The sequence below is a fragment of the Micropterus dolomieu genome, linkage group LG14 (assembly GCF_021292245.1).
Source record: "Micropterus dolomieu isolate WLL.071019.BEF.003 ecotype Adirondacks linkage group LG14, ASM2129224v1, whole genome shotgun sequence".
Taxonomy (NCBI): Eukaryota; Metazoa; Chordata; class Actinopteri; order Centrarchiformes; family Centrarchidae; genus Micropterus; species Micropterus dolomieu.
The window spans coordinates 1,854,640-1,867,199 of record NC_060163.1 but is presented as its reverse complement, the minus strand read 5'-3'; the positions used below and the strand labels follow the sequence as shown (position 1 = coordinate 1,867,199).

At 41.9% G+C, this 12,560-nt stretch overlaps 2 protein-coding genes across 6 annotated transcripts in view; one reads left to right on the top strand and one right to left on the bottom strand.

Moving 5' to 3' along the window:
- bms1 (BMS1 ribosome biogenesis factor) overlaps nt 1–12,560 on the bottom strand; it is a 654,080-nt gene that overhangs the window by 302,662 nt on the left and 338,858 nt on the right. The gene's annotated exons all lie outside the window — the stretch shown is intronic.
- jmjd1cb (jumonji domain containing 1Cb) overlaps nt 1–12,560 on the top strand; it is a 147,442-nt gene that overhangs the window by 114,143 nt on the left and 20,739 nt on the right. For all 5 annotated transcript variants that reach the window (XM_046069157.1, XM_046069156.1, XM_046069159.1 and 2 more), the window contains 6 exons: nt 3,723–3,993; nt 6,055–6,606; nt 6,696–7,038; nt 8,670–9,669; nt 9,876–10,073; nt 11,455–11,627. In XM_046069157.1, coding sequence (XP_045925113.1) covers nt 3,723–3,993; nt 6,055–6,606; nt 6,696–7,038; nt 8,670–9,669; nt 9,876–10,073; nt 11,455–11,627 — 2,537 coding nt within the window. The remainder of the gene's footprint in view (nt 1–3,722; nt 3,994–6,054; nt 6,607–6,695; nt 7,039–8,669; nt 9,670–9,875; nt 10,074–11,454; nt 11,628–12,560) is intronic.

Genomic DNA, 12,560 nt, shown 5'->3' with positions numbered 1-12,560 from the left:
AAATGAGAGCTGAAATTCTGAACTCTTGTCTCATACTCATCTTTTGATCTTAAACCCAAATGTCTTCAGTGAACAACAAAAACAAAAGAATTTGCCTTACCGTTCCAATACTGTTGGAGGGGGCTGTAATACCCAAAGGCACCCTGAATCTAAACTAACTGTTGAGTTCTTAAACATAGTGGAGATTTTGGGGCAATGTTATGCACTGTAACACAATTGGAAAGTGTATTTTTAAACTCAGTCTGGCAAAAATGTTCTGTATTGGTGTTAATTTGAAGTATGTATCAGCCTTGTAGAAAGCCATAAGGTTGAAGTGTCACACTCTCAATAACTGAGGTTCAGATTGGTCCTGTTCTCCCACTGCCAATGTTTGCAATGTAGAATCAGTATTTTTCCTCCATTGCTACCATGGTACCTTTTGGTCATCAGAGTAGCACTCTGTTAGACATGTGTAGACTGTGTTCAGCTTTTACTTACACCTCACAGATAACGAAATAGTCTACCTGTAATCTGATGATGAATACAGAATTTTTTTGCTGGTACAGTAATTGAATAAGTGAAATTGATTTTCTCATGGTAATCTGTAAACTGTGAGGTTACAATACAGACTAATAGTAAAGCAGTATAATGTAATGAAATGTTCTCTTAATGTCTTCAGTATATTTATAACCATTAACTTATTCTCTGATGTGTATGACATCACCTGGACAAACAGACACTGATAAATGTCTGCCACAAACTGGAGATGAAATGTCTGTGAAATAGTCATTTAAAGAGTAACTTAACCCAGGCCAAACATCCTGTCTGCACTGCCATCTGGTGGTTGCTGCCTCTGCAGCACACTGTGCAATAGAGCATTTCACAATGTACAAAATTCTACGTCAGTGTGGTGTGGTCACAAGTACAAAGACCACACCAGAACCCCCCCAGCTGTAATGACGGGTGTTGACAGAATTGAATCAACCCATAGAGGTCAGTTCAGCCAAACTTCTGCAGAGTGCAGAGTTGGTCTTTAACTCCAAGTCCTGAAATCCATTCCAATTTATAATTCTGACAAACGGTGACCTGTATACTGAAGTTGCAGTTTATTTTTGTGGGTTGGAGCTAACATCCAATAGACTTATCCATCTGCTTCAGTAGCCCAGTGCAAGTTTAGGCACAGTGTGAAAGGTTTACAAAGAGAGAGAGTGCTGCTCTGCCTTTCAGAAATGACTAGGATGGGACTGAACTGTTGATGAACCAATGTCCATGGTATTTAACTGATACTCCCCTATAATTTCCATCTGGACATTAGCCAAAGTCACAGTTTGTGTCATTTAGGAGTTCACCCTACAAGGTGGCTTACAACACATGATTGGCATTTCCCAGACAGAATCAGGAACATGGGCCAGCAGTGAACCAGAGAGGCACGTCGACCCTCTAACAGCAGGGGGCTGACAACGTCCCATAAGAACTCTGCAGACATTGTCCACTAGTTGTAGTCAGAGACAGACATGCCTTGCATTACTGACACATTATTCTTCAAATTTATCAGCAACATAACAACTCACCACCTAATACCAACCTTTGTGGGTGACTTGGTCCAGATTTATTCTTGACCTATGTGTCTTGCATCTGATGCATGAATGCGATTTCAGGCCCAACTCTGAGAACGAGGCATGGAAACCATACGTCACCAGGTTTCCTTAAAGAAGTAATTATAAATGCCAAGCTGATTTGTCTCTGAGTAAAGTGACTCAGGCAGGGGTTTCTGACTTTTACAAATTACAATTTGTACAATTATCAGCATCAGTCAGTCCCTTCTCTCTTTAAATAAATCTACCTGTACAAAGCAGAGACCATGTTGATTTCACAGCTAGAGAGATTGTGGCTTCTTTTGCTTCTCGTGCTGTGGTACTTACACAGCTACTCTTATAACCCATGCATTTACCTCACTCAGCCCTAAGCCACTCATGAGGCAATAGCAGTGCATGGAAGTTGGTGTTTCTTGAAAATACAGAGTAGACGTTTTGCAAAGTTAGTTCCCTCCAAATCATCTCATCGATACAAAGACATTTTCTTGGTCTTACATGAATTACTGTTTGTTCAAGCTTCAGAAGTCCAACTAACTACTGCATGGACTTAGAAAGCAAAAATATTACAGCCACTGGAAAATATCAATACAAACAAAAAGGGTGTGATTCCCAGTGGTGCCACCCTCACTAATAATGTGTACATCATGTTACTTTGAGACATTTTGTTAAAAAAAAATAAAATAAAATACAAAAACGGGAGGAAAAACCACCAACTGGAAGTTCACTTTTCTTGGAAAAAGTCTACTTGATGATCTAAATAAATGCATTCCACCTACATGTTTTCTGCAGCACAATTGAAAAGCAAAAAAGCAACAGTCTCTGGTACTATTTCACATACAGTTTAATCTTACAATTAGAAATGTCTTGTTGTGTGTCTGCCCGCTGTATTGGAACTTAAACATTGACTGAAAGATTACATCTCTGACTCTTGTTAACTTGAGGACAATTTATTAAAAACCTGAAGGCATCATATTTAATATTTGGTGTAAAACTGTTAGATGTCAGCAGACACATCCTCCCTGTTGATGCTCTGTCATGCATGTACTGGAGCCAGCTTTACTTCTGACTTGTTGTTCTGACTCTGGTCTTCAGCAGTGAAACACATGATCACTTGGCTTGAGGTCAGGTGACTGACTTGGATAGTCAATAACAAAAAAACCTCTTGGTTGCTCTTTCTTTAGTCTAAAATTTAAAGACTGTGTTTAGCATTTGCACACATTCAAACAACCTTAAAGCTGAAAGTCAGCACTTTAATCTTAGCCATGCTTCCATCTCTAATCCAATGTGCAAGAGTAGAGTCAAAACAGTGAAAACATTGCCATTCGTATATCTGACCCATGAATACTAGAAACCCTTCACAATATACACTCCAGTTTACACCCAGCTTAATCTTATACATATCTTATACAATCTAATACAACGGCTGTGCAAGAAATCTTACCTTTTATTATAAGCTCTAATGTTCTATTTTGTTTTTTTACAGAGCTGTTGATTTAGCTTTATGGTCATTTTGGAGTAATGGACTTTCAGCTTGTGCTGTTATTTAATTGTATTCATTTCATTATTTGTGAGTTATACTAAGACGTGTTTCTCATTTTTAGTCTAAACTGAGAGATCTTACATTTTTTGTTAAATATTTTGGATAATTTTGAAGTATGCTCTATGTTTAGCTCACCCTATACTTACCTGGGCTGGTGGTAGGTTCCAGTCAGGTGAGGCTGAGAAGGTAAAATGAGGAGGTGGCAGCTTGCTCTGAGACTTCAGCTTTCATTAGTGTTCTTGCTTCATGACATATAAGGATGTTCAGCCACTTGCATCCCTACATGAGCATACAGTTGAATCAACACTCCTTTAAACTGTCTCAATGAAAACCGAACAGTAGAGCTGTTGGATTAGACTGCATCAGTTTTAGATAGGTTAACCAAATAAACTGATACCTGGGTGTAGTTTAACAATAAAAAAACAGTACAACTGTAAGATTCACATAGATATCAGTTATTGCAGAGCTGTCATATTGGATTGTTTTCAACTGTGAAGGTGTACTCAATAAACTGACAACTGAGCATAAACATTCATAGTAATGTTTGTATTTACAGGTCTGTGTGTTTCTGTGCTTGAGCTAACGTATAACTTTATTTATTCTTACAGAGTCATTACACACGAGCCCAAGCCAACAGCCCCCGCCCCATCATGACTTCATTGGGCCCTAACCCAAAAGGTTCCCAGGGGATGCTGACCTCCCAGCAGCAGAGCCAATCACAGCAAAGCCAGCAACCAGCCAGCCAATCACACAACTCGCCCGGCGGCAGTGGGCGGGAACAGAGAGAGCAGCGCAACTCTCGCTCTTCCAGGAGGAAAGGATCAGATAGCAGTGTTCCAGAGGAGGATAAGGACAGGAGAGAAGAGACCACAGGGAGAGGTGAGGACGGTCCCCATCAAACACTTCTGTAAAGATTATTGAAACACTTGTGATAGAGGGATGTTTCTTTGACCTCAGAAATAAGCTTTGGCCGGGTAGACACCAACTTGCAACGAGAACCAGAAAGTTTCATTTTGGGCTTTAGAGTGAAAGTAAAGGTCGGCACCGGCTAAAAGCTGAATCCTTCTACCTGAATGTTTTGCTCATGACTGATCAAAAAAGAATGAGGAGAGACAAAAGATTTGTTTTGTTTTGTTGAAGTTTGCAGTTGTTTTTGGGCATTCAAAGATGTCCACAGAGCCAATCAACACTAGACAAGCAGTCTTCATTTGGTGTTGCGTCTTTTTTTTGTTCTCTTTTTTTTGTTGAGTGTTTTCATCAGTGCTGCATTACATTGCACTTTGCTAAATGTCAGTTATTAAATTCTCGATAGTTATTATTACAGTACACATTTTAATTACCATAATATGTTTAATACCATGAACCACGCTGTTATAATCTCAGGGCAAACACTGTCCAGCGTCTCCCAGAAGCAGACGCGCATGCGCAGAATGCAACGTGGGTTTGTTTGGGTAGATGACAACCTAACAACACGGCGGAAGACGGCGCTGCTGGAGATTATTCAGTATTGCTAACAGCTTGTAAACTGAAGCTCTCAGTGTTGCTGCTCTGCTACACGTTGTTCTGCTGCTGTGTGCGTCGTGTGTCGGCAGAGTCTATTGGTCCACTGCACATGACAACACGTTACGCAGTTCAGTCAACCAAACAGCAGATCTAGAAACGCTAAAGACTGCTCTGTATTTATGTCAGTTTTGGGGCTCATTGCAGTTTCTGTCACTGTCTTCTAAAGACTTATTTGTTTTCATGTCATTGTCCACGGGGTCATTGTATTACCTATATAATACAGTCATGGCCAAAAGTGAAATTTTTCCAGAAAATCAAGTATTTCTCACAGAAAAGTATTGCATTAACACATGTTTTACTATACACGTTTATTCCCCTTGTGTGTATTAGAACAAAACAAAAAAAAGAAGAAAAAAAAAGCTAATTGGACATAATTGCACACAAAACCCCAAAAATGGGCTGGACAAAATTATTGGCACCCTTTCAAAATTGTGGACAAATAAGATTGTTTCAAGCATGTGATGCTCCTTTAAACTCACCTGGGCAAGTAACAGGTGTGGAGTTCCAAAGAAATTCAAGCTGTCCTGCAGGATCAGGGTGCATCAGTGTCAGCCCGAACTATCCGTCGACATTTGAATGAAATGAAACGCTATGGCAGGAGACCCAGAGGAGGACCCCACTGCTGACACAGAGACATAAAAAAGCAAGACTACAGTTTGCCAAAATGTACTTGAGTAAGCCAAAATCCTTCTGGGAAAACGTCTTGTGGACAGATGAGACCAAGATAGAGCTTTTTGGTAAAGCACATCATTATACTGTTTACCGAAAACAGAATGAGGCCTACAGTACCTACAGTCAAATATGGTGAAGGTTCAAAGATGTTTTGGGGTTGTGTTGCTGCCTCTGGCACTGGGTGCGTTGACTGTGTGCAAGGCATCATGAAATCTGAGGATTACCAAAGGATTTTGGGTCGCAATGTATATGAATAAATGTAATGAGTTACAGAAACTGAAATTGATGCCATGCCTTCCAGATATGAGACATTACATTTAAATTTATTCATTTAGCTGACACTTTGATCCAAAGCGACTTACAATTGCCAATAATGTCAGAGATTGCACACCTCTGGAGCAACTAGGGGTTAAGTCTCTTGCTCGGGGACACATTGGTGGACGTGTCACAGTGAGGAATCAAACCTGGGTCTCTCACACCAAAGGCATGTATCTTATTCAATGCTCCATCTCCACCCCAGTAGTGCTTTTGGTTTTCCGATTCACTCTTTCAAACACAAACATTACATTGGTCTTAGTCAGTAATAAAAGGTACAATCAACAGCATTCAAGTCAAGATTGAGGTGGGGAAGATGGATGGCAGAGAGGGTATTCAGACCTGTGTTTGAGTGTCCAAAAATTATGTTTCTTCTTTTCATTTGTCCAGACTCCAAGTCAAAGGCAAAGCAGGCGGTGAACAAACGCAGGAAAGGCGAGGAAGATGAGAAGAAGGCAGGTTTAAAGAGGCTGAAGACTGACATGACCTCTGATCTGTCGGAGAGCAGCGACTCAGAAAACCCACACAACAAGAGGACCGCCCACTCCTCATGCTCCTCCTCCTCCTCATCGTCTTCATCGTCGTCCTCCTCCTCCTCTTCCTCCTCCTCAGAGCCCAACTCTGAGAATGAGCTAAAGACTCGCAGCAGTGATGTGAAACCAAGCGGTGTTTCCAAAAAAGAGGAAGATGAGAAGCCTCTGATGCATGGCACCAAACTGAACGATTCCTCTTCTCTCATTAGTCGCCTGTCCCCGTGGGTGGAGCTTCAAGCAGAGGACAGCAAGAAGGGTCTGGTTAAGGAAACAAGCAAAATGATAACAAAGGAGGAGGAGGAATTGGTCGCTGTAACACAGATCACACAGTCTCCACGGCAACAGACGCCTCTGAGTTCTGACCCCATCCAGGGCGGCATTATGGAGAGCAGCAAGAACACTATGAAAGGTACAGTCAACTGATACATGGCAGCTGTCCTTTTATGATAATTATCAGTAAGTTTAGTATTCTTATGCGATGAATCTTTTTTGTTTTAGTGTCATCTCGGTCCCAGACGCCATCTTTATCCCACCTCCATGGTGGCAGTGTGATTGACATCACAGATGATGCCCAGGCGACGGTGCACCAGGAGAGTTCAGAGGCAGTGTCTGCGCTGCTCGCCTCCCAGAAGGCCGAGTCCACGTCCCTCTCACCTTACCTCCCACTCAACCCCTCTCCCGTCTCCTCGCCTCCCGTCCCGCCATCTCCTTCTCCATCAGAAGGAGGCCGCAGAACAGATATTGAGCCTCCCATGCAGCAGCAGGTTATTATGGGAGGTGGCATGACAGCAGCCAGGAGCTTAGGCAACAAGATAGAGTTTGCTCCCTCTGAAGTCATCAGGTGAGAACACAGGGCTTCAAATTGTGTTTGTTGAAATGTGTGTCGCTTCTCAGATGTCCGGATGAGATGACTAGGTGTCAGATGTAGTGTAATCTCTGTAAGTCAGTCCCATCCAATATCCTTTAATAAGATGCAGTATGTTAGATCAGGTTATACAGGTAATCATAGAATGACTTTACATCCACTATAATAACCTGTTTACTGTCAATCTGTGTATACATGCAGCAGATTCCTCCTCTTGCCCTCATCTCATTTTTTAATTGTTGTAGTGATGCAATACACCACTTCCTGATTTTTGTGTGTCTGAGTGCTGACAAGACAGTGACAGGACACTCTGTAGTGAGAGTGTAGTTCTTTCGTCAAATGTTCGGTGTTGGAAACTGACTTATTCACACTTCTAGACATTCTTTCTCTGTCTGGAGTCTTTGTCCTGCACAGGATCACATGTGAAGAGCAAACAAAAAACCTGTTTATATGGCTAACAAATCAAAAGAAAGCTTTTGTGGGGGACATCAGGTTTCTCTAACCTCATAAACCCATTTTGGAAACCAGGTGTCTTGTTTACATGACCTTTTAGGAGTCACCTTACTGGAGAACTGAGTCAGTCATTTAAGTGCATGTCAACAAACCTGAGTGCTCCACTGTCTATTTTAGACAATAAGCTGAATTAAATTTTTATAGCCCCAAAAGTCCTTAAAAAGTGGGCGCAATACAATGAGTATTACAGCAGAAATGAGAGAACATGAAAGTAAAATTAGTCAAATATAAAAACAAAGGTGAACTTATAACTGACATTATGGTCTGAAAGATTAGGAATTTAAGTCAAATTACAAAAGCTTTTGAATAAAAGCACACTTTAAGTGGAAATACTTTTTTTTTTTAATTGAATTTGGAAGAATAGCAAAAGCCTCGTCCTTGTGAGCCTTTACCTGGGATAGCAACCAGTGAAAAAAATGTTTGCTTTAAAATTGAGATCATGAATATAATAGACTACAGTCTAGACCTGCTCAGTCTGAAAAGTGTTAAAGCCCAGCAGGTTGCCGTCTAAGCTGCTTGGATCATGCATACAAATATAAATGTTTGAACTTTTGTCAATATGGACATGCTTCAGATCCTTAGATTATTTACAATTTAATCGTTCTGTTAATCTTTCAGAAGCAATGAGCAGCACCAAAGTATAATTCATTAAGATTTACTGGTTTGTTAAACAAGAGAGATAAAAAAAGTTGTGACCTTACCTTTGAAGCATAAAGAATATGTGTCCATCCCTCCATTATTCATAAAAATGAATCCAATTTGAAATAACTACGGTAACTTTCAGCTTTCATCCTTTCTAAAGTAGGTGCTCTCTCTCTCGCTCTCTCCCCCCTGATTTGATACAAGTAATACAAATATTCATACTGAATAAATAATTTTGATAGTAGCCTTTTTCCCATATTTACTGAGCAAGAGTTTTGTGGGAAAGGAATTAAAGGCCTGTCCCAGATATAGGTAGGCTGAGTTCAGTGCCTGAAGCAAAAAACAGCCTCGGCTGTTAAGTGAAGTTTTACGGCAATATTCCCTCATCTAAAGTAGATGACAAATGAATAGAAAACAGATCATAAAATATTATTTTCTCTGCTTTTTTTCAGGCCTGTCACATCTATAACTGAAAATATGGTGCTTGTGGAGAAAGAGAAAACGGTCCTTCCTCATCATCTTCTTCTTCATCATCATCATCAGCAGCAGCAGCAGCAGCAGCAGCATCATCAGCAGCATCATCAGCAGCTGCAGCAGCAGCAACACTACACATCTATCCACCCCAGCATTAAGAGTCTGTCTGAGGAGACAAGAAAACACTCACAGCAACAACCGCCCCCCAACAAGATGAACACAGTCCTCCCCCCGGACTTAGCCAAATCCAAAATGAGCCCCAACCCAGCTCAGGTCGACTCCCTGAAACAGAAACTTCAGCACCCCAACAACTCTCAATGCCATCCCTACCCCAACACAAACCCAAGTGACTTTCTCAAGGCTAAGCCCCACCCAGCCCTGCTGGACATCTCCAAACCTAAACCCAACACCTCCCCAGAGGTCTCTAAACATAAAATACAGAGGTACTCTGATACCTCCCCACCTCCGACAGGCCGTTTGTCCGCTAAAGTAGAAATAGCAGAACCTCCAAGGTCTGGTTTCAAGCCGGTGCCAGCGCGGTCAGAGTCGGGAGGAATTAGTACGAGCAGCAGCAGCAGTACCAAGAGCCCTCTGATCATCGATAAGAACGAGACCTTCACTGTTTACAGGGACCCAGCACTGGTCCGCTCAGATGCAGAGAACTCTGCCTCTGCCACCGTCTCCTCCAACCATGTGGCAGCCTATCTTCATCCCCACCTGCACACCCTCCACTCCCCCTCCCCTCACTCCCCCTGCCTCACCCCCGCTTCACATCCCCACGGCGCTTCCCACCTCCTCGCTCCTCCTCACACCTCTGCTCTACCCCACCCGCACCTTTTACCCCCCGGGGTGCTCTCTGCCATGCCTCCTCCTGCAGCATCTCTTCTCGGGGGACACCCTCGGCTCGACTCCCCTGGTGGGTTGGGCCACCTCGCCCTGCCTCATCCGGCAGCCACACACCAGCAGCAGTTCCTACAGGTCAGATACAAACACACTATAAAGCCACACTATCAAAGACTGTAATATCCAGCTCTGGGAGTTGAGGTGGGTGGGGGCAAATGGGGTGGAAGAGGAGTAATGTTGCCTCCGCTCCTGATTATCCAATGAGAATATAACATTTGAAGCTGAACATTATTTACACCATTCAGATATTTAAAAGAAAAATTTACGTGTTCTGTTTTCAGGGTCAGGGCCCCCCTCCACCTCCTCTACTAGCCCAGGCTCACAGTGGAGCAGCAGGGCTGGGCCTATACCCCATCCTCTGGCAGTACCCCAACGGAACACCAACCTCCTATACCCCAGGGCTCAACCTGCCCCCCACAGCTAAGTGGGTCCACCCAGAAAATCCTGTCACCGTGAATTCCGAGGCTTCTCTCAGGAGGGTAGGTGTATGCAAATTGGTCTGTATTTGTGTGTGTTTTGGTGGACTTTTGCATGCACATGTGATTGTGTCTTTTTGTTTGACTGTTTGTCTTTTAACAAGGAGAACAGTGAAGGCCGGATGGAGAAAAGAGATTTTGGCAGGCAAAGAAGCAGAGTAGGAGAAGAACCCTTGAGACCAAATCAGATGTAAAAGGAATTACTGTAATGTTCTTTCAATTAATTTTGACGTGAAAGCTCTATGTGATGACTTTTCATAATAAATTTTTTTTTTTTTAATTAAACTTTTTATCAGTGTTGTAGATGACTCCTACAGGATGTAACAAAACATTTGGCTTAACCTAAACAAACCTAGTATAGCATCCAAAATTAACAGCCACCAAGCGCCAAATGTGGTTAAATTTTGGGTTTAGTGGAATAATAAATGGAGTCACCGACCAGGTGGCTGGGGAATAATGTTGAATTCAGTTTCAATTAAAATTTATTTATATAGTACAAGTAACAAAAGTTATCTCTATTTTTATATAGAGCAGATCTAGATCATACTCTTTGTAAAACTATTAACAGAGACCCAACAATTCCCACCATGAGTAAGCACTTGGTGACACAGGCGAGGAAAAACTCTCTTTTAGCAGGTAGAAACCTTTAATAGAACCATGACTTGGTTGGTGACACTCTGCCTCGACCAGTTACAAAAACAGTTAAGGTGGTAGTGGTACAGACAATAAAAAATTGTGATGATGATAATAATCAAAGGACTAATAATAATTTTAGCGGTGCGTGTCAAGACAGTAATCACAGATCAAGACCCCACAGCTCAACGAGAAAGCACAAAACTACAGGAGAGTGAAGAAGTCGAGTTAGCAACATGCATCAATAGGATATGGTTGCATAAAGATTGGAAAAGGAGAGGAGGAGACAGGAGAATTCCTCTGGCAGTCTAGGCCTATAGCATCATAACTAAGGGATGGTTCAGGGCTCAAGGGCGTAAATGACATGTCTGACTTTGTTGAACAATATTGTCATACAGTTTGACGCATTTTTTGCTGTATCTAACCGGAAAACCATAATGCTCACATATCGTGGATCTAAATGTCAAGGGAGCAGCTCTGGTTTCTCATATGTGTTTGCCATTGGGATGGCTAAAAGAGCTTGACTAACCTGGCTAACAAAGCTAAACAAATATAAACATGTGTATCAGAAAATGTACCCTTTTCCACTGAAGTCACTGTGACTTCTCTCTTTGTGAGTAATTTATGGTGACATACTTTACCTTGACCATGCGTGTGTTTGCAAATTTAAACCAAAATTTGTGTCTGTGGATTTTACTTTTTGGTTTATTACTTTATTGATTCTGTATCTATGTGTGTGTTTTATGTGCAGAACACACCAAGTCCATGGCTTCATCAGGCTGCTGGTAGTGCTGGTGATGGCCTCGGTTTGCTGAGCCACGTTCCTGTTCGGCCAGCCAGTGCAGATGCCCACCGCCCCCCTGTCAAGATCAACACACACACAAGCCCTCCACTTTCAAAGGCCAGCGCGGACATTCGTAAGGAGTGAGTAGAAAGATCAGTAACATGCAAAGTTCTCCAAGATGCTGGATTAGCTAGACTTATTCAGAAAGCCCACACAGAGCAGCAAGAGAGCTATGTTATCCCTGAGACACCGGCAATTCAATTCAATTCAATTCAATTTTATTTATATAGCGCCAAATCACAACAACAGTTATCTCACAGCGCTTTTCATAAAAGAGCAGGTCTAGACCGTACTCTATGATGCTATTTACAGAAGCCCAACAGTACAACAGCACAACAGGTAATGCAATGTCAGTTAAGCCTAGTTCACACTACACTACACTACAGCTCGGCGACTGTCAGTCTGTGATCAGGGGTAAATCAGTGATCGCTCAGTGGTTGCCAGTCGTTACAGGTGCTGGTCATATAATTAGAATATCAACAAAAAGTTGATTTATTTCAGTAATTCCATTCAAAAAGTGAAACTTGTATAATGTATACATTCATTCCACACAGACTGATATATTTCAAGTGTTCATTCCTTTTAATTTTGATGATTATAACTGACAACTAATGAAAACCCCAAAATCAGGATCTCAGAAAATTAGAATACTGTGAAAAGGTTCAATATTGAAGACACCTGGTGCCACACTCTAATCAGCTAATTAACTGGAAACACCTGCAAAGGCCTTTAAATGGTCTCTCAGTCTAGTTCTGTAGGCTACACAATCATGGGGAAGACTGCTGACTTGACAGCTGTCCAAAAGACATTGACATCATTGACATCTTGCACAAGGAGGGCAAGATACAAAAGGTCATTGCTAAAGAGGCTGGCTGTTCACAGAGCTCTGTGTCCAAGCACATTAATAGAGAGGCGAAGGGAAGGAAAAGATGTGGTAGAAAAAAGTGTACAAGCAATAGGAATAACCGCACCCTGGAGAGGATTGTGAAACAAAACCCATTCAAAAATGTGGG